The following is a 23521-nucleotide window of genomic DNA, read 5'->3' on the forward strand; positions in this document are numbered from 1 at the left end:
ATTCTCTCCATCTATGTGTCCAATCCAAAACCAATTATCAAGCTTCTGCTTTCAGGATGTGTCTCTGGCCTGCATCCCTGTCCACCGTCTCAACTCTGGTCCTGGCTGGGACCTTGGCTGACCTGAATTACCCAGTCCCCTCCTAACTTTCTCTCTGGTTTTCTCATTGCTCCCCTTTTCTGAGACATTCTCCGCGTGCCTACTGAGTGTCGTCACAGAAGAAGTGAGATCATTCTGTTCCCTGTTTCAAAACCCTTTTGCTGTTCCTTTGTACTTAAGGTGAAATTATACAAAACCCAGGGTACATGGTGCCCGGTGCCCTGCCAACTCTCTGCTTTCCTATGTCGCCCTTGCCTTCAGTGTCCTTGTCCCCCAACCACTTACGTGGCCAACTCTGTTTATCTGAGACACTTCTGCTTAACGTGCCAGCCTCTCCTTTCATTCAGATGTGGTACTCCCTGGTTTGGTCGTAAGTGACAGAAAGAATCACTATTGTAAACCTGAGGCCAGGATGACTACAGGTTAGAACCAGAGTGACTTTTAAGGTCATGAGACTTGGTGATAGGGGCTGTCCACAAAACCAGATATGCTAATTCACACATGTTAAATCAAATGGGGCTTTATGAGAACTAAACTTCTCATTTAGATTTCAGATGTATTTAAAATAGATAGTAACGTTGGCTCAGCTCGGCGAGAGTTCATTACGCTCAGTGACCAGCATGCATGTGCCCATGCCCAGTTTCCCCCTGGGCTAGTACTGTACCTAGTAAAGAGCGTGTGAAGTTCAAAGGCAGTACAACAGGCAGATGCCAGCTGTCCCACTTACTAGCTGTCACACTTGGGCACTGCACTGCCCGTCCACAGGAAGCTTCAAAAGCAGAATAGAAGCCTTTGCATTCTAACTGACTGATACCTGCAGATCCCTGTGACTTTTCTGTTGACCAGTGGTTTTTGTTTGTTGGATTTTTGTTCTGTTTTAAAGTCTTGGATAGCAAAGGATCAAGCATGGCATTGGGAGGTGGCTTTCCGTATCAGCCTCTACAGTGTGATCGAAGGTCAAAGCCAGTCCATATAGATAAATTTTAATTTGACACATGAAGAAAAAGGAATGTGATTGCTCCTTTGTTTCTGCTGCTAAATTTAATGCTGTCCAGTTTTAGAAGAAAAAAAAAAAACCTTGTTATATCAGTGTTCTCACTCAATGTGCCCTTTCAGCTTTAGCGTGTTGGACCCACCAGGAGCATATAGGTCTTCCTTGGCCCTGACAGAGCAATAGTACATTGTTTGCTTCCTTCCATGTAGGATGTTTTGAAAGCATCAACTGTAAAGATGATTGTTTGCTGTTGCTCACTGGTTTTATTTTCTCCTCTTCTTTTTCTAGGACTATGATAGTTTTTTTGAATCAAAAGAGAGCAACACAGTCTTCTCATTCTTGGGCCTGAAGCCTCGGCCAGCATCCACGGTAGGTTAACCTTCTGTACACAAGGCAGGCTGACGCTCTGTGGTCCTGCTCTGGCGTGCACGGTCACGGGCCCTCTGTATTCTCGCTTCAGGGTTTATCTTGCTGGAGTGGACCTTGGGGTGGGTGAGGGGGCGCATAGCCGCTCTCCTCAAGTTCAGTCTCTTGAGTAAATATAGACCGCAGTGATAAACACAACATTTTTAATTCTTTTAAACGCTCTCTAATTTTTTACTTCTTTAAATCAGAATATTAGTTTACTTTTAATTTATACCTCTGTTCTCAGAAGATGAATTTAAGATAACAAAATAGGTAGCTAGTTTCTATTTAAATTATAAATTGACATTGCATGTTCTACCATGTCTGGATCTAACATTTTCATTTTGGTCCCAGATTGAAAATATTTTAAAAACATTACATCTGTACTGAACGTGTACAGCTTTCTCTTTCTCCTGTCCTTAATGCTTTGGTTGGTTAGTTGGTTGATTGGTTGGTTGGTTGGTTGGTTGGTTGGTTGGTTGGTTGATTTTGAGATAGGGTCTTTCTATGTCTGACTGTCCTGGAACTCATTATGGAGATCAGGCTAGCCTTGAACTCATGGAGATCCTTCTGCCTCTGCCTCCCAAGCATTGGGCCTTCCTGTCCTTATTTGTTAGATAATACAGCCTAAGACCTGTTGGAGTAGATGTCCGTTGTTCAAAGCATCTCCAGGAGGGCGGATTGCATGGGTGAATTGCAGGTGCTGTGTACTGGAGAGACTGGAGAATCCTGGGGTTCCAGCGGGGATGTGAGACGGAACCCCACCCCTGGGTGCCAAGGGGAGGCAGTTTTATGAAACAGCAGAAGCAAAGCCACATTTGAAGGCATCTCCAGAATGAAACAAAAAGAGATCCTGCATGGGGTTCCTAAACCTAATATTTTCAAAGCCTCATTACTGAGTCATAGGCCTTTTGGAAAACATGAAGAACCTATTTGTCTTGTGCTAAGACTTAGAAATAATGGATATTTCCACAACCATGTAAAGCACAAGATTTACTTTAAAAAAATACTTACCAAATAAGTTAATAGTTTGGTTACTTCATTTAAAAACACTGGTTTTGTGATTAGAAAAGTAATTTAGGCTTATTTTTTTTAATTGGAAAGGTGTAAATATATATAAAATAGACAATTAAAATCACTACCCAGAACTGACCACATTGACGCTTTTCCTTACATTCTTTATATACATAGTAATTGAGGCTTGGCTGTAGCTCAAGTTGAGCTGAATTTTCTAAAGTGGCTATTTTTAACACAGCTGAACCTGCAGTGCATTATTGAAACTTTGTAAGTAACAGGTCCTGTGAGGCTGCCTGTGATAGGCACCATCTCCAGAGTCCCTGTGGGAGGAAGGCGGAGGCCTTCAATAATAGAACTCCAGCAGCACCTGGGAGCAGAGCTACTGTGAAAACGCTTTGTTTTAGCATCAGCAAGCCTGCAGATGGGTTGTGGGTGGTTCCTATGCACGGGCTCTCCCACACAGAAAGTATGTACAGGTTCTGAAAACTATTTTTAGACGAGTCAGACATTGGAATATTTGTTAGGAAAATTAGGTTATTTGTATAAAATATTTCACCCAAAGATACTAAATAATCCAGATTTGACTTCAAAGAACGGGGTGGGGGTAGGGGGAAGCCTGGGACAAGGATTACCTGATGGCAGCAGGATCCCAGTAGGCACCAATGTCTGTGTCGAAACTGCATAGAAAATGCTCCCAGCATGCCGACTTGTTCTCATGTTCTCCAAAGGGACAGACTCCTTAGAGATTTAGCAGGCTCTTGTTTTTTGGTTGGTTTGTTTGTTGTTTTGTTTTGTTTTGTTTTAGACAGTGAGGCTGGGGCTGTAGTTCAATCATTGCAGGCTTGCTTAGCATGTATGATGTCCTGGGTTTCATTCCCAGCACTGACGAAGCTAAGCATATTGCAACACCCCAACCCTAACCCTGCAGAGGTGGAGGGGGTGGAGATCATAAATTTAAGGTCATCCTCAGTTCTACAGCAAGGTCCTGGCCAAGCTGGGCCGCTTGAGACCCTCGTTCAAACCACCAGTAACAGAACCCCACAGTATACTCTTCTCAGCATTTGTAAAGAAAGTGGCGGTCTTTGCAGAGCCCATTCTCACATAGTGGTTGATCCGTGCGGTATTTGGTCTTCGTTCCAGTGAACCTTGTCCCTCCAAAGGCAGAAAGGGCCTGGAAAGAGTTCCTGGACAGGAGCCTTGGGACAGAGTACACAACCCCGGCATAGTGCCTGTGCTACTCGGGCACTTGAACCATCAGAGCCTCAGAGCACAGCAGTATACACAGTTCATCCTCGCCTGAGAGGAGTGGGGTGCAAGAACTAATAATCACGTTCCTCTTTTAGGTGCTTACTTTTCATGGTGGTTATCATTCATTAGAAAGTCTGCAGTTGAGGGCTTGGGCAAAATGGCCTCGATGTGATACAGCAGAAGTGACCCTGCCCTCTCTCCCGCCACCTGCAGCAGGCGCACATAAAAGCCAGGAAGCACAGAAGCCCCGTTAGCATCTGTGATTGCCCTCCACAGTAGGTAGGAGAGTGTGTTGATGGCCCACAGGCTCCGGCTGGGCTACTCTCCAAAGTGGACAGAGCAGGAGAAGGACAGGCATCACTAAATGGGGACCTAAGGGCTACACTGGCTCAGGACACATTGTTTATCTTGCATAGGACTTTTTAAAGTAAAGGTAAGTGGATTGCCAGCATGTGAAATGAAGGTTTTTCCACTTCCATCAAAGCTGGAAGAGATGGAAACACCAGGCAAGGGAAACAGAGGGACAGGGTTCAGCAGACCGGCCTCCATGGTGTCTCCCTGACTAAAGGAAAGGGCCCATGCACCAGCAGATTTCAGTCAAAAGCCACAAAGTTCATTATTCTCATAGACGCCAAGCAGATCCTGTTATGGAAATTTTTACATCCAGGTCCCTGCCACTAGGGGTGATTTTCAAAATACGTAACAACCGATTGCACTGCACACTCTCTGGCAGTATCTGGAGCAGTGGCTTCTTGGTGGCACTTGTTTAATTAGAGGACAGACAGAGTGGCGCTTGGACAATTGGGATGATGCTCTTTATGAATGACGTGGCCATTCTGATGATGTTATTCGCCCAGGATTACCCTTAACCAGCACCTCTCGGTGCCCCTGAGAGTTTGCAGCCGCCTGCTGTGCGCTAGTCACACAGCAGTGTTCAGAGGAAGGAGGCTCAGTGGCTGCTGAAACTGAGGCTTTTCCTTCCACATTTGCAGGTTGGGTGGGTATGACTGAAGTCGAGGTTCCGGCTTAAAAGTCAGGACTTGCTCCTATCAGCCACAGAGGGTGACTCATGGCCTCCCCATCTCTGTTCCTGATATAAAAAACAAAACAAAACAGAATAAAATACTGCCAAAGGCACATAATAACTGTGCCTTTCTCCTTCTTCTTCTGTTTAATAGGCTGGACCTTAGAGATGAAGAGTAGAAAGTGATGGAGTTGCATTTGGGAGCACCCCGGTACTCAACACATACCTGCTTACCTGATGCCTCACTGTGACAAAGCCACATGCACAATCGGCAACCACTTGACCTGGAGAAGGTGTTTTTGGAGGACCTGGGAATAATGGGGACTGCATGATTGTTCTAAGCTAATCAGGGCTCTGGTGGTGGATTTTCTTGTTTTCTCATTTGCTTGTGATTGCCTCGCTCACCTGGAAGTACTGTCTGTCCCCTGTTATAGTGTGCTTCCTTAATGACTGGTGGATAATTGGGCAGCACCATCGGGGAGAACACGTTGGGTCTGCCCTCAGTCTTCCTAGACACCGGTATTGCATAAGCCCACTCCTCTTTACACTGCCTGCATTGCATCCAGGATGGGCAAATGTCTGAATCAGAAAGAAAGGCAGTGCTGGTCGGCAAAGGACGTTGAGGGTTCTCACTGCGGAATCACAAATGTCCCTTCCCTGGTACTTTGTAGTAACGCCTGCGGGAGATGTTGGATGCTCTCGACTCCTTTCTGTAATGGAAACCCGCACCCCTGTAAACTCTCCAGGCTCCTGCAGGTTCTTCCAGAACCACCATTGCAATATCACACTGTCACAACCAAGTTACAGGACAGAAAAGGATCACTGCGGAACACGTCTCCTTTGTCTCTTGCAAGGGGGACGTTTCACTAAATGCATAAGACCACTTGAGAGATGTATTTTATGAAGTGCACTGCGTAACTAGTGAGTTAATAGAAAGTTTGCTCTGTCTGTATGCAAAGGCATCTTCAGCTCTTGCAGTTTACTTACACATGCACATAGATTTTTAAATGCAGCTCCCCTGAGTAACAGCTGCTTGTTCTATTTTGTGAAGGGATTATATTTTTGGAGAAAGGAAATGCTCGGCTAGATCTATTTTGTGAACCGTTGATGAAGTGTATTAGAAGGCACCAGTACTGCCGGCCGGGGCTGGGTTTAATGGTAGAATACTTGCATAGCACACTCAAGCTGCTGCGCTCAGCTTCAGTACCATGGAAAGGAAAAACAGACACCGCAGGCTAGTGTGATTTCCCATGCTACTTACATTGTCTCTTTATTTTCTTCGTTCCTATTCAGACCAGTTCACAGCCCCAGACTTTTCAGAATAACACAGACACGCATTCTTGCCTGATATATGAGTACAAGTGAGATTTCAGAGCAGCATAGACAAAAAAGGTGCTGTCTAGAGAGTGGTCCTGAATCCTTCTTAAGCCAAGTCCCTGCTCTTTGGGTGGATACTGGTGAACACTGAACAGTTCTCAAACATAGGGCTAGCCTTGACTAGGATAAACTCGGGGCTGACTGGACTCTCCACCTCCCCTAGCAGCATGCCGCAGGACCTTTCACTCTGATTCTGAGGAGGGAATGTTTGAGAAATTGAAAGAGCAAACTAGTGGCCCTCTCTGCCACCCCCGCCACGAGCTTTGATAAATGTTGACTGTTCTGCGGCAGTTTTTAGAAAGCTGAAGTTGGGATCTCAGCCTGAGATTTGCAGTCCTGTTACAGCCAGAAGAAAAGACAGCTTTCTTCATGAATGGACCAGATGCTTGATGTGCAATTTTCTCTCCAGGGAAAGCTTGTCAAGTTGTGGATATTACTGGCTAGCTGGGATTAAACAAGATCCAGGACAAATTCCATTTGATAAATCCCAGAGACTTCCCAGGGATTTGTTTGTTGTTTGTTTGTTTTCCTTTCTAACTGGTTATTGTGCTTGAGTTTGTGAGTCTGCTGACAAGACACATTTCTATTTAAAATAGAGCAATCTTAAAAATTATCTCATGAAATCAGTCCAGCTTACATTGATTGAGTCTATTCTTGCCAATAAGTGCCAAGAACCAGTTTGGCAAAGTGAAGTCTTAGCATGTTTTGGATTGTAGGAACAACATCATACTTGTGAGGCAGAAAAGCTACCAGGATTTGTCATATAACTTTTTGGTTGGTCATACTATACCAATATGACCACATTAAACACACTGAATAGATGGTGTGCTTAGAATTACTGTCGCAGTTGCATGTCATTTTCTTGCCGTGATTCTTTTGCAGGCACACTGGAGAGTCAGCTGAAAAAACATGTGATGGGTGGTAGTTCCTCCTTTCAGTGGCTGGAAGCCCAGGATATGAGTTGACCATATCCCAGGCAGTGGTGTGTGTAGAACATACTGGATCTGTACTTAAATGCCTACCAGTCTGACTGATGGACTGACTCTTCTCTTTCCATCTTCCTTTCCCTCTTTCTATTGGCTGTTGCTTGAGATGGAGTCTTGTTATGTAGACCTAGAACCTAGTCCTTCTGTCTCCCAAGTGCTAAGATTACATACTTAGCTGAAATAGTGTTCTTCTTATTCCCTTTAATTGGCTACCCTAGATTTGGTCACCACCATCTTCAAAGCCTAGGAAAGAAGTGCAGGCATGGCTGTGGTGCCAGGGGCTTTCAAGGCAGTTGACTTCCTGGTGGGACTGAGAAAATGGGCTGCTGACGACCGAATGGTGCCATTTTAACCTTAGGTGAATGTGTAACTCCATACTGCTAGGTGTCTGCAGACCAGAAGAACATTTAGTTCAGGAAATGCTTTGCCAAATCCTGGGGGTTTATTAAAATCTAAGAGGAGAAAAAGAAGACATTTTGCCCATAGTTGCTAATGTATTGTAGTTTTGTTTTGTTTTATAAAGTTAACCCAACATTTACATTTTTATATTGTGTGAATTTAGCCATCTAAATATTTTTCTTTTGTTATTGAAAGGTACCAAAGGCTTTTATGTTTTGTTTGGTTTGTTTGATTTTATTGTGGGGTTTGTTTTTTTCTAGGAATACTTTGATACAGGTTTGTCCCTGAGTGTCTGGGTCTACTTCAGTTTGGGTAATTGTTTTGATTTCAGTTTGTTTGTATCTGTCTCTCAAGGCATTGGTGAAATCTCAAATTTTATATTCTTCATGAAAGGAGAATAAATTCCAGAAAACATGGCATTCCGAAACTGGAGTTGTTTCTTCTTCTGGAGTTGGCTGGATCCTTTCAGTTTCTCCAGGAAGCTGTTTCTTTTGCCATCCGTGAAAGGGTTAGACTGGTACAAACACAGAGCTCATGCAACCACTCACTTGAGAAGGATGCATGTGGTTCTGCCCGGCACACTGGGAGGCAAACAGACCCCAGCCCCCCTCCACGTAGTCCATTGCTGAGCTGGGACTTACTCAGCCACTAGTGTTCTGTGGTCTCCCAGGCACACTGAATCCACTCCAGTGGTTTGTCCCATACTGGTTGCAGAAAACCCCAGAGGTGGCCATGACTTCCCTCACTTGGGCTTCCGTTGAGCCACATTTGGAAGCAAAAGAAGGTGGGGGTGGCCGAGGCTGGAACTCACCAAGAAGCAATTTTAGGACTTAAACACCAGGACAGATGGAGGGTGGAGGAGGGGCTGGTCATAGGCAACAAGCTCTAAGCCGACAGAAATGTGTCTACTCATGAAACCACATCAGCAAATAACCCTGCTGGGATGGTTTCCCAGTTCTAGACACGCAGGCGAGGTTAGCATGGCTGTCTTTTCTGCCAGCATGTATTAAGCCCTGACAATGTGATGGGTCCTGTCTGAGCAGTACAGGAGGATGAGGGTAGCAAAAGAAAGCAGCAGGCTGATACACAGCAGTCAGTGGCAGGCCAGGTAAGATGTCAGTACTCAAGGTTACAGTGTGTCAGAGAAATGTTAATGTTTTTTCCCTTATTAAAACCATTCCTGACCTTTTAGATTGAACTACATGTGCACATACACACATATCTACTGAAGTATAAAGAGTAATAATAATAACCCATGTATGCCTGCTGCCTGCCTTACTGCTTTTTCCCCTAGGCACCCCATGTGCCCCTCCCTGACTTTCTGACTGAATAAAGGGGCCTTACCCTGTATTTGTGTGATCAAAGCCTTTCTACCCCTTAAAGTTCTGTCTCCATGTGTGTATCCATAAGGAATAATAAACAGAATTAAACCAGGCACAGGGTTTTTGTTTCTTCCTTTTAATATCCATTGCAATGGGAACTTTTCATTGTTAAAATATATTCCACTAGATGAATATATAATCAGTCCTTTTTTCCTCCAGTTGCTGACCATTGAACATTGCTGTGAGCATTCTTTCCTTCGACTTCTGGTGCACTTACACAAGAGTGGATCCACACCTTAAGTAGAATTACTGGCTGGATACTAAGCACACACCAGCCTTAAGGACAGAGTTAGATGGCTTTCTCCAGTTACAAAAATGCTAACGTTTTTAGAACTACTGATCCTGACCAATCTGTGTGATTGTTAGTCAGATTTGTGCCCAGTGTGTAGTGTAAAATGGATTTGGCTCTTTAAAAAATGTTTATTATGGGACTCCTATGTCAAACTTCTTGGCTATTTGGATATGTTTTTAGTTATTAAATGTTCTGTTTGTGTTGATGGGGATTGAACCCAGGACCTTGCACATGCTAAGTAAACGTTCTACCACTGAGACATATACCTCTAGCCCACAAGTTAGCTCTTAAAGTGAAGAGAAACCAGGAATAAACAGTCTTCTGAAGCTATTTCCAGAAATGCAGAGTGCACACGAATGTTTATTCTGTTTTCAGGAAATAAAGGTAAGTGTGCTGATATAACCTGTCTATCAGCCGTGAGATGTGCTCAGGGACGTCTCTGCTCTAGGAAGCTGTCGTCTCTGAAAGTGTCTTTGGGCTCATCAGTTTGTTACTTGGCAGTAAATCAATGCCATTAATGCTATGATTCCATTTGCTTTCCCAGATTTCACCAGAAGGAAATCTTTATGCGGACTTCATGCTCATGTGTGCATGTTTGTTTAGGATGTCAACATACACTAGGCCTGTAGCAGTAGGCCAGACATGGTTTGACACTTGAAAGAACAGCAGAAAAATCTCTGCTAAGTCATGGAGGGAGGAGGGTTGCATTGCTCTTGAGCTCAGCCTTGGATAACTCCTAGGCTGAGTAAAGATGAGCCAGGCGGTGCTGGGCATAACCCAGTGAATGCAAGCGGCAGCAGTTTACATGTGTGGAGAACCATGAGGAGCCAGAATGCAGGCTTCACTCCCTACGAACTTCCTGGACACTGGCATTTTAAAGTGTATTAACAAAGCTTGTTATAGTGAATAGAACAAAAATTGAGCAGAACTCCTTAAAAAATAGACTTCCACATTATTATACATAATATGGAGCCCTATAATAATAAAAATCATAACCAAACCTTCCTCTAAAGAAGCTTTAGAGCAAGTGTCTGCGCAGCAGTGTTACCCAGAGCAAAGCTCTGCAGTTCAGAATGGTGCTATCCACTGTACCAACAGGCCACGGAAGGCACTGAGCCCTAGAAATGAGCCCACTTGGGCTTGTGACGTGGTTTGAAATAAAGATATTTCAGGTTTTATACTTAGTGTGAACATTTAAATGACCTCATGAATAATTTCTTTTTAAAGTAGGTGAGCTGCAATTTTTTTAAAAGACTTATTTATTTATTATGTATACAATGTCCTGCCTGTATGTGTGCCTGCACGCCAGAAGAGGGCACCAGATCTCATTACAGATGGTAGTGAGCCACCATGTGGTTGCTGGGAATTGAACTCAGGACCTCTGGAAGAACAGCCAGTGCTCTTAACCTCTGAGCCATCTCTCCAGCCCAATGAATAAATTTTGTATTGGTTACACATTAAAACGATAGTCTGAATTTATTAAATTGAGTATTAAGATGATCACTTGCACCCTTAAGTGTGGCCAGTGGGAAATTTTAGCTTACATATGTGGTCTTCATTGTTTTCCTACTGGACAGCACAGCTTTATATCACTCTTTTTGCTTGAATTTGCAATAGAGAAATAAATACATTTGAAATATTTTTAGGTCTTAGTAAAATTCTTCATTTATAATACTGAAAGAAAATGCAAACATCTTTGGGAACATAATTTTCTGATACAGCTGCCAAAATGACTTTTTCTCATCCTGCCTTTTGCCCCCATAGCTTGAAGCATTTTTGTAGTGAGAGAAGAGTCAGTTCTAGACACCAGCAGTGCCATAGATCCACAGAATGCTCCACATCTCTGTCCAGACTCCCCCCCCCCACCCCGCCTCATCTTACAGAACTCATGTCTGGAGTTGCCCCGTGTCTGAACTAGGTCATGGTGGCATTTTGTATTTTCTGTTTTCAATGGAAGATGTAATGACTCACACAGATACTAGCTATTATCTGCAAAACTGTGGTCAGTGTTCCTGGGACTTGGCCCCCAATTCCTCAGTTATCTGCAAAGCTCACAAAATATATGGATAATCTGCCTTTTGGATATTTCTTTCTGGTCATATTGCCAAAGATTAAAACAAACAGCCCAGGGTTTTAAAGTACCTCTTGCTCTTCTCTTAGAATGCTCATTTTGAGGTAAACCTACAGTACTCTTGGCATTAAAATAATTGAATGAAGGATTTTCTTCTTCTTTTTTTTTTTTTTTTTATTATTACTTTGGGAATCTTCCCTGTAGCGAGAGTGAATTAGTTGAATAGTTCTTGCAAGCCTGAGAGATGCCAGATGTCTGCACTCCATCCAGCTACTAGTCCTGTTGCTTTGGGGTGCATAATCTGCCATGTTAATGAATTGCATACCTGTGTAGGATTTCACTTTCTTGAGTGGGGAGAATAACATGTTCAAGATAAACATTCTTGCTAATCCGATTTATGTTATTAATGTTATTATCCCACTTCTTTTCACTTCTTTTATCTGTTTAACTTCTGTGATTTTTCTCCCTGCTGATCTGTTCATGGCATGTACTAATAAAATCACTAGGTTGATATAAATAATGTGGGGTCTGGGACAGTCCAGCGCTTGGCTCCATGGTGGATGCCAAGGACAGCAGCCATGCCTGAAGGCCAGCAGTTTGGCAGCAAGAGGGCTTACCCTTCCTTCTCTCTCCTCCCGTCTTCGTGGTAAGCCACTCTTGATGTGGGCACCAGCTTAGCTCAAGTGACAAGGTGTGACAGGAGCCTGGGAATCTGAGCAACTCCAGCTGCAGCTCCCCCACTGGGTGTCCCAGTAAGTGTTCACTGACATTGTACAGCATTCTAACCATGGGTGAGGAACTAAATATTGTGAGGTTAGCCTGCCTGCCCAAAAGATGGGTTGGCAAACAGGATTTTAGCTGCTAAAACAACTATAGCAATCACAGCTGTGGTCAGCTTGGGACCAACAGCAAGAAACTCCTTCCCCGGTCATGGCTCACCCAGGGCACCGCGGGCGGCTCCTCTCAGTGAAGGAGAGGCTAGTGTGGCCAGCTGTCCTGGCCAGCTTTACCCGAACTCCAGTGTACAAATAGTTACATCCACACTAAGTGCAAACAAAAACTGCTGGAATCTAGACAGCTACAGGAAGGCTGCCCAGCCGGTACTGAAGTAACTCGGATGAGGTGGCTACCTTGGGAGATGTCCTTTCAGCCAAGTGCAGAGGTAGATGTTGGTCAAAGTCTGTTTTCTCCCAAGTTTTCCCCATCAATGCCAACTGCTTACTAGTGGCTCTTTGTTGGCACTAATTTCAATACGTTGTTGTGATTTACATTCTGCTGATTTGCCTGTGGTGTTGGTATCACAGGGTAATTTGCATGCCATGGCAGAGGGGAAAAAGAAACCTCCAAATAAGTCATCCAGTAAAGCCTGAGAGCCTGTGCTAAATCAATCTCAATCTGTGTGTGTGTGTGTGTCTCTGTCTCTCTGTCTGTCTGTCTGTCTCCTGGTACGCTGGAGTTGAGCTTCATACATGCTAAGCCAGCAATCCAGCCGCTGCCACTGTCTCTAGCCTTTAAAGTCCTTTTCTTCCTTTTTTCTTTGTACCTTGGCTTTAAGTTGGTGAACTTCCATGAAAGGAGGGGGAGAATCAAGCACACCTTCCCTTCTTCAGAATGGCATAATCACCGGCTCATGCCCAGTTGCATTAGTCCAAAGACATGCTCTTCTAGGATCGTTGTGTGGAGTTTGCCGACGGTAAGTGGAATGCTTACGTTTGCATGCTGTTACTGAACGTCTAGTGTCTTTGCTAACCCACCGTGAGTATAAATGCTGACTCTATCTCAGACATGGCTGCTAGTGTATTCAATTTTCTTTTGTTTGTCCTGCTTTTGGACTGAGCCATTACTTTTGTGTCTTCTTTTTACTTGCGAGCCATAAATTTGTCACAAAGCTGGCTGTCAGATGAAATGTGTGCGGTGTTAGTGTGTGCAGCAGTCCATTTAGTGACTCACTATATGGCCATGCGCTAAGAAGTCTCCATTTTTTTCTTTATCACTGGAACTTTGATTCCTTATCTTTTTTTCCCCTCCCGCTGACAGCTATAAGTTTGAAATATGTTATGTTAGTCTAAGACCAATTAGGAGATAAGAATCACACAGTGACTTAAACAAGGGAGGTGAATATAAGGAATTGCTGAACTCCAAGGGGGGAAAATAGCCTGTCAGATAGAAGAAACCCCCAGGGCTGGTGGAGAATATCCAAGAAGGGAAAATGTGAAGGGAGGCTGTCCTTCAGATGTCTTTGGAGGAGGTCCAGTTGCAGTCCCTGGATGGCAGGCAGTTTGCTGGGCAAGCAGGAAGCAACCCGTGGAGTACAGGCTAGAGCCTGCTAAGTAAGAGGGCAGCCATGCTTATAGAAGGAGCATCCAGCTGTGCAAGGTCGCTAAGGGACCACCTGTCTTGCAAGCGACCCACACTGCTGACCTACTGTGCGGCAGTCAGGCACAGTAGGAGAACCCTTTCTCCCCCTCCCACCCGTGTTCCTCCGATATCCTCTACTGAGAAGGTCAGCATCTTGACCCTTCAAGAGACAGTGCATAATGGAATTCTCTCTGTTACCATAGAGCGGCCATTGAAAAGTGAATTTGGAGCTAAAATAAAATAAATCAGTGACTAAGACATGACATAAAGGGGTTCTGTAAAAGGAATCTCAATGTCATCTGGAATCAGTCGTGTTTGTTAAGAGCTAAAGGATGGGCTTGCCAGTGTTTTGTAAAACCTGGGTAATTTAAATAAAAATGTTGTACTGGAAATACATATGCCTTGCTGGCTGACCTAACTAAGCTGAGGAATGGCTTGTCACAAATACAAGTGTATCCTGAAAAGATGCAGAGTTCAGCGTGGTCCTTATTTTGATTGTGTACCTGGCTTTATCAAGCGGTTGAAATTTATTTTCAACCTGTGAGTGCTTACACACACAGGATCCCAGAAGTTGGGAGGCTGAGGCAGGATTGAAAGTTCAAGGTCATGTTGGGCTACATAACAAAATTCAACCTATGGTTTGTTTTAAGTAGGAGAAAGGAAATACTATGGTGCTGAAGTATGTATGCAAAACTTACAATTTCTCATGTAATCAGATACTCATGATAAACACTAACTTGCTTTTAGAGCATTGGCCCTAGCCCAGTCCCTGAATTCCAAAACAGTAAAGGTGAAGAACCCAATAATTCTGTCTAACGGACCTGGCTGTTAGAGCATGTGCGTGGGCATACCTATGTGTTCTCATCGGCCTCTTCCCCATTTACTCCTGCAGGGGAAAAAAATTCTACCTGAAGTGAAAGACCAAGTACATCTCACTCATTAGGGAGTGGTAGGTGCCAGCTCCTATGATGGCTGCACCCTGTCTGTCTCTCTCTCTCTTTTTTAAGGGGGGTGGTTATTCAAGACCGGGTTTCTCTGTGTAGTTTTGGTGCCTGTTCTGGATCTCGCTCTGTAAATCATGCTGGTCTCTAATTCACAGAGATCCGCCACTGCTGCCGCCACCACCCAGCTCACCCTGACTCTCAATTTGAGGCATCCAGTGAGTCAGTGGGTGGATAGATGTTTAGATCAGTGGCCCTGCCACAGACCCTCTTTTATTAACTACAAGGAAGTGTAAAGTCAAAGAAAAATTATTTTAATGGCAAAGTAATTGGCTTCAAGAGATGCCTGGTCCAGGATGTGTTATTGCTGACCAATACTGCTCTCCCCTCCATACTTGAGCCCCAGTGTGTGCCTGGTTTATGTTCTGATTTTCTCATGAGTACCTTGAGGGTTTGTGTGCCGTCAAGACACATTAACCAAGTCAAAAGCAGTAGCAATAGCAATCTGCTGATTGCTCTTCAGATTGCCAGTGCTGTTCTGTACCTTGATAGGCACATGAAAGTCACTCCCAGTGTGGCTTGTCACAGTGTTCTCACCATTGCACAGGCCAATCTTCCTTGGATAGGTGCTGTAGGGGAGTTGATCACTGGGTCCTCTGCACCTGTAGGCTCTGTAGTGTGGATTACGTGGATGTCCACATGGCAGTGCATAGCACTGCTCTTGATTCTGGAAACTGACTACCTTTATCCAAAAGCCCAGAATTTGTCAGACATTAGCTGCAGTGTCAGCCATAGAGGGAGATACGGGACTTTTAGCAAAGTGTTATTTAACTGAACAGCCTGATTTTTTTTTTCAATAGCTGAGAAAGGTTTGCTGTTTCTGCTATACTATACAAATAGATCCAAACCTTTCTATACTATCTACTTTTTCAGTATGATCAATTCATTTAGTTTCATGCATATTGTAACCTTTAACTAGCCAGTCAGTTTTGACACTAATGACTTCTGCGTTGTTGCTCTGATTCAGAAAGAAACAAAACCACAAACAAACAACCAACAACAACAACAAAACCTCTGGCCTTCCTGGGTTTCCTACTAGCCTCAGTTCTAAAGTCAGAAATCAATATAAATTGCTAGTAGAAGCCCAACAGAGACCTGGCAGTTTAGGAGTTGCTAGATGTAGCCCTTAATATATGAGCTGACTGCTGTTCAGTATTTTTCTTAGGTAGAACAAGTGGGTGGGTGGGTGGTAAAAATAGCATGTTCTCTTGTCTTACAGTAACTGTGATTCTAGTCAAAGTGAAGTTCTCGCCTAATAATAACTTTGCACACACCAAAAGCTGTTGGGGAACGATGGCAGATATAGTGAATGCAAGGTCCAGGAGGCTCTCATATTTGGATTGATACATCTGAATATGTTGTATAATCTATATGTGTGTATAGTTGTATACATCTTAGTAGGTATTTGTCTCAATTTTAGTTCTTCTCAATTGCAGCGAGAGGCCGAGGAACATCTTTCCACAGAGTATTCTTAGGATTTAGTCAGTGTCAGCCTTGGCCTTGGCTATGAAGTGTGACCTTCAGAACAGTCAGCTCCACAGTCAGCATCAGCAGAAAGAGTGACACCAAGATAGCTGGAGGATGGCTCGCCACTTGCGAGTGCACACGGTTCTTACAGAGGACCGCCATTCAGTTCTACACCTGCAGCTCACATTGCCTGCACCTCCAGCTCCAGGGAATCTAATGCCCCAATGCCATGGACACTGGCACTTTTTGGGTTTTTTGTGTGACAGGGTTTCTCTATGTGGCCCGGCCTGTCGTGGAACTCACTCTCTCTGTAGACCAGGCTGGCCTTGAACTCAGAGATCCACCTACTTCTTCTGCCTGCCAACTGCTGGGATTGAAGGTGTGCACCACACTGCCCAGCTAAAATACATTTTTCATGTAAGCAATGCTAATGTCAAAAGGCAAAGCTCAGCCAACAGTTTTGGAAAACCTGTGCCACCTTTTAAAATGATGGCAGTCTCTGCATCTGGTCACATGGAAGAAAGGCAGTCATAAGGGACAGGCTGGTTCCTTATGGCAGACTTCATCCTTCCTCTAAGGCTGCACTGGTTAGTTTCTGTCAACTTGACAAAAACTAGTTGCATGGGAAGAGGGAACCTCAGTGGAGACATTGCCTCCATCAGAGTGGCTGGTGGCCACATCTACGGGGTGTTTTCTTGATTGATGATTGATGTGGGAGGTCCTGGCCCACTGGGGTCAGTACCACCACTGGTCAGGTGATCCTGGGTGGTGTAAAAAAAAGCAGCTGGAGTGAGCTATGGGAAGCAAGCCAGTGTTGAGCACTCCTCCACAGCCTCTGCTCTAGTTCCTGCCTCCACATTCCTGCCCTGAGTTCCTGCCCTGAGTTCCTGCCCTGACATCCCTTCATGAGGGACTGTACTCGGTAATATAAAAAGAAAACCTTGTATTACCAGGTTGCTTTTGGTCTTGGTGTTTGTCACAGAAACCGAAGTAGAACTAAGGCCTAAGTTCTATGTCGTATTCTTATTTCAAAATAATTTATAATGAGTAAAACCCTAGATTGGGAAAGTGACCAGGTTTTAGTGAATCCCGGTTGGTCATGGAGTCTCCAGTTATCTAATGCACTCTTCAACGCCTGCTACTTTCCACTACCTTGAAACACAAAGTTACTCACAGTTGCTTCTAAAACTGCAGATAAATCTAGAGGAAGGGGAAATACTGAAATATGCTGTCAAGTTAGGCCAGTTCTGTGTGAATATGGATGGGTACATGTATAATGAAGAGACAATTAAATAATAAATCCAGTCTCATGTGGTGGCATACACCTGTAATCTCAGCTATTTGGGAGGTTGCGGCAAGAGCATTAAGAATTTGAGCAAGACTGGTGTGACAAAGAGAGCCCGGATGGATATTCTAATTGCTAAGGGGAAAAAGAGAACAAAGGGGTGACATTTACAGGTAACCTGGTACGTTTCCTAGTCTCTTCCATTTTCTATAGAAAGGGAGAAGAGTGGTAATGTTTTGTAATACACACACACACACACACACACACACACACACACACACACGCGCGCGCGCGCGCGCTTGCTGGATAATCTTGAGAAAGCAGTAAATGTTCAGCCCTTGTACCAAGCAGGCCATCCTTTGTGACGGCTTAGGCAGTGGCGACACCTAGAGGCCTGGTGTCTGGATACACGTAGAGGGCTCCCTGTAAATCGCCAGAGCAAAGACAAAGAACCCTGAAATGGGAGCTACAGGGAAATCTGCCTTTAAAAAAGCCCTTTGCAGTGTGTGAATCCATACAGCACTTTAGATTACCTAAGAAGGCCGAGGAACCTCGTTCTAAAAGGAGGAGGAAGGGTGTGCTCCTGTGGAGGTGGGGGATAAGCCTGTGTGGAAGCAGATCTGCCTAAGTTCACCTCCTACAAAATTCACAGGCAAAAGATCTAGAGGGTTCTTTCAATCACAGAACAAATCAGATTTTCCATGTCATCAACCACAGGTTCTTGGACCACTTTGCACAGAAAACCTTGAGCTATAATACGTAGGCTCTGCGGGGAGTCGCAAGTGTCCAGTGCTGGTCCAGCAGAAGGCGAGAGCAGAACCACAGTGGGCCAGAATGCTACCTTGGTCAGTCTTTCACTCAAGAAGAGGACTTACAACACGGGGAAGGAGAGGAGCTGGCTGTAGGAGCTGTTACAATCTGCACAGCACCATTAACTCAACACTGCATGGCTCCCTGCTGCTGATAAACCCATCTGCATGTGGTGGTCTAAAACCCAGATATATGTAGAATTCAGATTGGAGGGCTCACAGGCTGGAGGCAAGTGTTAAATGGATGACTTCTCTGGGTTCCAGAAGCAAATCCGCTGCCGTGTCTCCTCAGCCCCTGCAGCTGCCTGGTTGACAGTCACATCACACACACTGACGTGCTACTTCCCATCTCTTCTTCTAGCTCAGACACTCCTCATGCTTGAAAAGACCCCTGTGATTACCTCGGGTCACCACGCATAATAAGCCAGCATAACCTCTTCATTTCCAGATCCTTCCATTGGCAACATGCTGCTGCCAGTAGAAAGTAGTGTGTCCACACACCATCTTAGCAGAAGACATGAGCCTGCCTCCCACAAGCACCGTATGCACTAACCCTGTGATCCAGGCTAAGGATATTTAAAGTCCCTGGCTGTAAGGAGGGATCATGCAAATAAATCAGATTTCCAGCACTAAAAGATTGTACGCATTGGTCACTGAATTCATAACTGAGCAGGTCAGTTCGGCTGAGCAATCAGTTTAGTGTCTTACTAATTAGGAAGACTTAGGCAAGTGAATGGCGTTTAAATAGAGCGAATATCAATCAACCTGTAAAGGTTCGGAGGTGTATAGTTCATTAGTTCCTGTGATTAATAAGATAAAGATACTGTGTGATGTTGCTGGAAGTGGCAGATGAGGTTTAGTTAGGAGAGATTCTTCTCCCAGGGGGTGGGGGGAGAAGAAAGAAAGGGAGAGAGGGAGGGAAGGAGGGAGGGAGGGAAGGAGGGAGGGAGGGAGGGAGGGAGGGAGGGAGGGAGGGAGGGAGGCTGCTCACAAAAACACTACATCTCAGTGATGTAACAGATTGTGCAACCTGGCCAGACAGTCAGACCTTTCAAATGTATTTTAATCTACCTCTTCATTAGCCACTTCTAATGATAAAAAGAAGCTATAAAGCTAGAACGGAGATAAGCAACTGATGACCCAGTGAAAATATTCAAAGAACATTTCCAGAGGAAGACATGTAATAAGTGTTCGTGAGGCGGTTACACAAGTCTGCTCTTTCACCACTCACCTCATGAAAAATTTAGTGAGATTTTCATTAAGAAAAAAAAAAAGAAAGAAAATCTCCATGCTAAAGACCCAAAGGTGAGTTGTTACGAAATGTGAAACATGTGATATTACTGAAGCATTTCACACTGAAGAGCGTGTGAAACATCTAGTATGGAAATTGTATTTAATTTTTTTTTTTTTTTTACCTTTCTAGAGCTTTAATGGGGGGGGGGGAGAGTGGAGGAGAGAATACGGAAGGAGAGGTGATATGGAAAGAGGGGTGTATTTAAATTTTATCTTGTGAATGTGGCTTACTCCACAGCTGGTGTGTATGGCACAGGCTATCAAGGGAATGAGAAGTGTGCCTGGGAAGCTGGAAGGAAGGGTCACAGGATTGAACTGTTGATCTAGCAGATTCTTCACTGCAAGGCCTGTGGAGAAGGCTTCCTGAAAGAAAGAGGGATGGACAGAGACTGCAGACTCACGTCATGCCAGGCATAGTGCAGAGCCTGCAAGAAACAAAGGTTCGTGTGATAGCTGACCTTGGTTGTCACCCTGACCACTTCTGAACTCAAGGAAAGCCCAAGCAGCTGGGCATGCCAGGGAAGGATTTTCTTGATTGGATCATTGGAGGTGGTAAGGGCCACCCTAAATCTGGGCCACACTTTCTGGTCTCAGCCCACATAAAAAAGACATGGAAGAAGGAAGCTTTTGCTTTTTTTCTCTGTGTAGATCCTGCTGTTCTGGAACTCGCTCTGTTGTCCAGCCTGGCCTCGAACTCACAGAGATCTACCTGCCTCTGCCTCCTAAGTGGTGGGATTAAAGGTGTGCGCCACCACCTGTCCTGCCCTCATTGGCAAGTTCACCAACCCCACTGCTGAAGCACTCCTTGGCTGCCACCAAATCTTACTTCTTCGGGATTCCAACAGAGAAGGATGACCAGCAGTTCTCTAGGGATCTGGCACCAGATTGAGACTGCTCTGACATCCTGTCTCATGGACTGAACAGCTACCAAATTCTTGGTTTTTACATTAATTCTTGACCTTTATATTAATTTTCCCAGTTTCATTCTTTGATAGAACACTGACTAATGCAGTTCCCCTGAGAGAACCATGTACCAACCACATGGTAAAGATGGGAGACAAATGTGGTGAATCATTCTGTTACTCTATATATTAAGTGAGTACCTGGGAAGGGGTCCACTGGCATGCACAAAGGTTTGATCGCTAGCATTGGGAAAAAAAAAAAAAAAAAAAGAGTGTCCAGAATAAAAGTGCTATAAAACACACATGGAAGGCTTTTTACCAATTCTGTCATGGTCCGATGGCCAGAAAGACCTTGTTGGAAGAGGTTATTTGAAAGTTAAAATCATGATCCATAGAAAGGAGTTTCCCTGGGAGAAGGGCGTCCGTCAGCAGTAGTAGCGTGTGCACAGGTCTGGGGTGGAATAAAGGTTTAGAACAAGCGCAGACGGCAGCAGCACAGGCCTGAACAGAAGCCTGCTCATAAGGAGCCTGGGATTTCATATTAGGAGATCTGAATCTTTACACACTGGCTACCGCAAGTGTGGTCCAAGGACCAGAGCATCCTGTGGACACCACTCCAGTCAAAATTCCATTTTAACAAGACCCCTGGGTGATTCAGGCCCATGTTAATATGTGAGAGTTGCTGTGATTGGCTTAAGGAAACACAGGAGGATTGAAATTAAGGGTGTCAAATAATCATGTTTGCGTTTTAAGGGAGTAAGTGGTGGCAGTGAGGAGGGGCAAGGAATGAGGGGTGATATGAGGAAGAAGAAGAGGTCTATAGACTAGTCAGAAGGTCATCTCATGGTCATGGCCATGGAGATGCCTTGTTTACCCTTGAGGAGGAAGAGAAAAGAGGGCACCCAAGCATTCTAGCTCAGTTAATGGATGGAATTAACCAAGGCAGGAAACAGGCTGTTTTCAGACTGCCTCAGTTTGAAATGCCCAGCATGACGAGGCACGTTCATCCCTTGGCTTCCCAGTGGCTGTAATGAGTTAGCACAGGAAGTCCCAGAGGGCAGAAAAGCAGATGCCAGGCAACCTGAGAAACCAGTATACACTATTATAGGAAAAGCCAAGGGAGAGAGAAATGTCAACCAAAATTCAGGCCAAGCAAACACATGAACACAGCCTTTGGATTGGACTTGCTGGGAATTTGGGGTGAAATTCTTGAGTTTTCTTGAAGCCCAGCAATAGTGGAAGAAATGAAATAGATCCAGCAGTGTACCCTGCAGAAACAAGGGGACCCAGGGATCAGACAAGGAAAAATCCTGGGAAGGTGTTTACAGAAGAAAGGCGAAGAAGCATGTTAGAACAGCTGATGGGGGTGAATGCAGCCTGAAGAGCACTCTTGGCTTTGCACATGCTCACTGGTGGCAAGTGTACACTGCTAAGCCTTCCTGTTGGCTTAGATAACTAATAGCTTCTCAGCCAACTGGTCATGCTATGCCATGGGCTGGAAGCATTCTGTCCAGGCCTGTTCCTCTTTGCATTTAACTCCTAAGTATAATCCCTTAGTGCACTAGAGACTGTAAGGGCTTCAAGATCTTAATTAAATATAGTCTTAAAGTTATCATAATCTCTGGGCTGCAGAATGCTGGTTTTTAATAAGCTTTTTTTTTTTTTTTAATCTTGGGGGAAGAAAACCCACTCATGTGCTTCTTGGGATCATTTCTACACAGCAAGCAAAGCTGAAGAAATTTTGACACAGTCAAGTGGTAAACCCTCACTGACACTTGAGTGACCAGCTTTGTCTAATGCTACTGTCTGCTAGGATAATGCAATGAACATGGATTTGAAAATAGCCCCTTATTTCCATAATTTTTGCCCTCCTTGTTTTTCTTAATTAAAATTAAACTAAGAGAATAATTGTTATGTTTGTAGGAATCCTTGTTTCTACTCACTCATCATGTACAAAGACTCCTCTAAACTAATAATATATTTGGAATATTTTCTTTTAATTGCCTACTAATTGATTTAGTTCAGTTACTGGCCCTACAGGGAAGCTTCCTCTATGTGGCATGAATTCCTTTAACACTGTTTCAGGTTACCAGTTCTAGTTTATATCCTTTCTTTTCATTCACCTGGTGCTGAGTCCAGCTTCCAGCCTTGTAAGCCCGCCTACTGAGGCTTAGCCTGAAGACCACCCCATCAACAGTTCATGGAACCATAACCTGCCGGACAAAGCCCAAAGATAACTGAGCATCATCCCACAAAGAGACTAATATGGAAGGAAAACTCCAAGTTCCCACAGGAGTTCAAACAAAGGACCACATGGCAAGTAGCGGGGAAGACCTTCACCACCCTGTGTCACCTGCCTGTTCCATGGGACAGATGGCCAGAACTGGTTCCCTAAAAGAAAGTAGAGGGTAATTTCCTGGTGATGGAAGCCATGCTGCTCAAATGAAAATAGGCATCTACTCTATCCCAGCCGGTAACCAAATTAGCCATTTGTAGGTGCTCTGAGCCTGGCTACAAACCAAAGTCAAGTGAAATCCGACCTTGGGAGGGGGGGGGACAGCTTTGTGCATGGCAAAGTCCAGGACATGATAGCGGAAGAGAAGGTCACAGCATCTGATCAGAAGCAGTGACAGCAGAGGGACAGTAGTCATTATAGACAAAAAGCAGTAGAGAGGAAACATTGTCAAGGACCCCAGTAGGGACCCTGGTAGGATAAGGCAGATACTCTTAGCTAATTCTGTGAGCACCTCTGTTCTAAGCCAGGGGCTGACCAGTTTTGTTTTGTTTTGGGGTTTTGGTTTTACCATGAGCCATATGGAAAAGGTATTTCACACATTAAAACTAAGTTCACACCTATACACTGTGTAATTACGTTTTATTAATATTCTTTCATGTACAGAGCTCATAGACATTTCCTATCCAGTGTTTCTCATATTTCTAAAACTTGTGCATATTGATGTTCTGAAAGCCCTAAGGTCAAGGTGTCAGCAGGGTTGATTTCTTCCAAGGCCTTTTTCCTTGGCTGGCAGATGGTATCCTCTCTCTGGGTCTTCACACAATCTTCCCTCTGGGATGACTGTCCCTGGATCCTCACAGGTCATCCCTTTAGGAT

At 44.4% G+C, this 23521-nt stretch overlaps 1 protein-coding gene across 1 annotated transcript in view; it reads left to right on the forward strand.

Annotated features, from left to right (window-relative positions):
- Positions 1-7697, forward strand: part of Sh3bgrl2 (SH3 domain binding glutamate rich protein like 2) — a 58317-nt gene extending 50620 nt beyond the window's left edge. Inside the window, exons 3-4 of the mRNA XM_036193631.1 lie at positions 1382-1462; positions 4942-7697. Of these exons, the coding sequence (XP_036049524.1) occupies positions 1382-1462; positions 4942-4953 (93 nt within the window). The 3' untranslated portion in view covers positions 4954-7697. The remainder of the gene's footprint in view (positions 1-1381; positions 1463-4941) is intronic.
- Positions 7698-23521: the final 15824 nt, after the last annotated feature.

This window comes from Onychomys torridus, chromosome 7, assembly GCF_903995425.1.
Source record: "Onychomys torridus chromosome 7, mOncTor1.1, whole genome shotgun sequence".
Classification (NCBI taxonomy): Eukaryota; Metazoa; Chordata; class Mammalia; order Rodentia; family Cricetidae; genus Onychomys; species Onychomys torridus.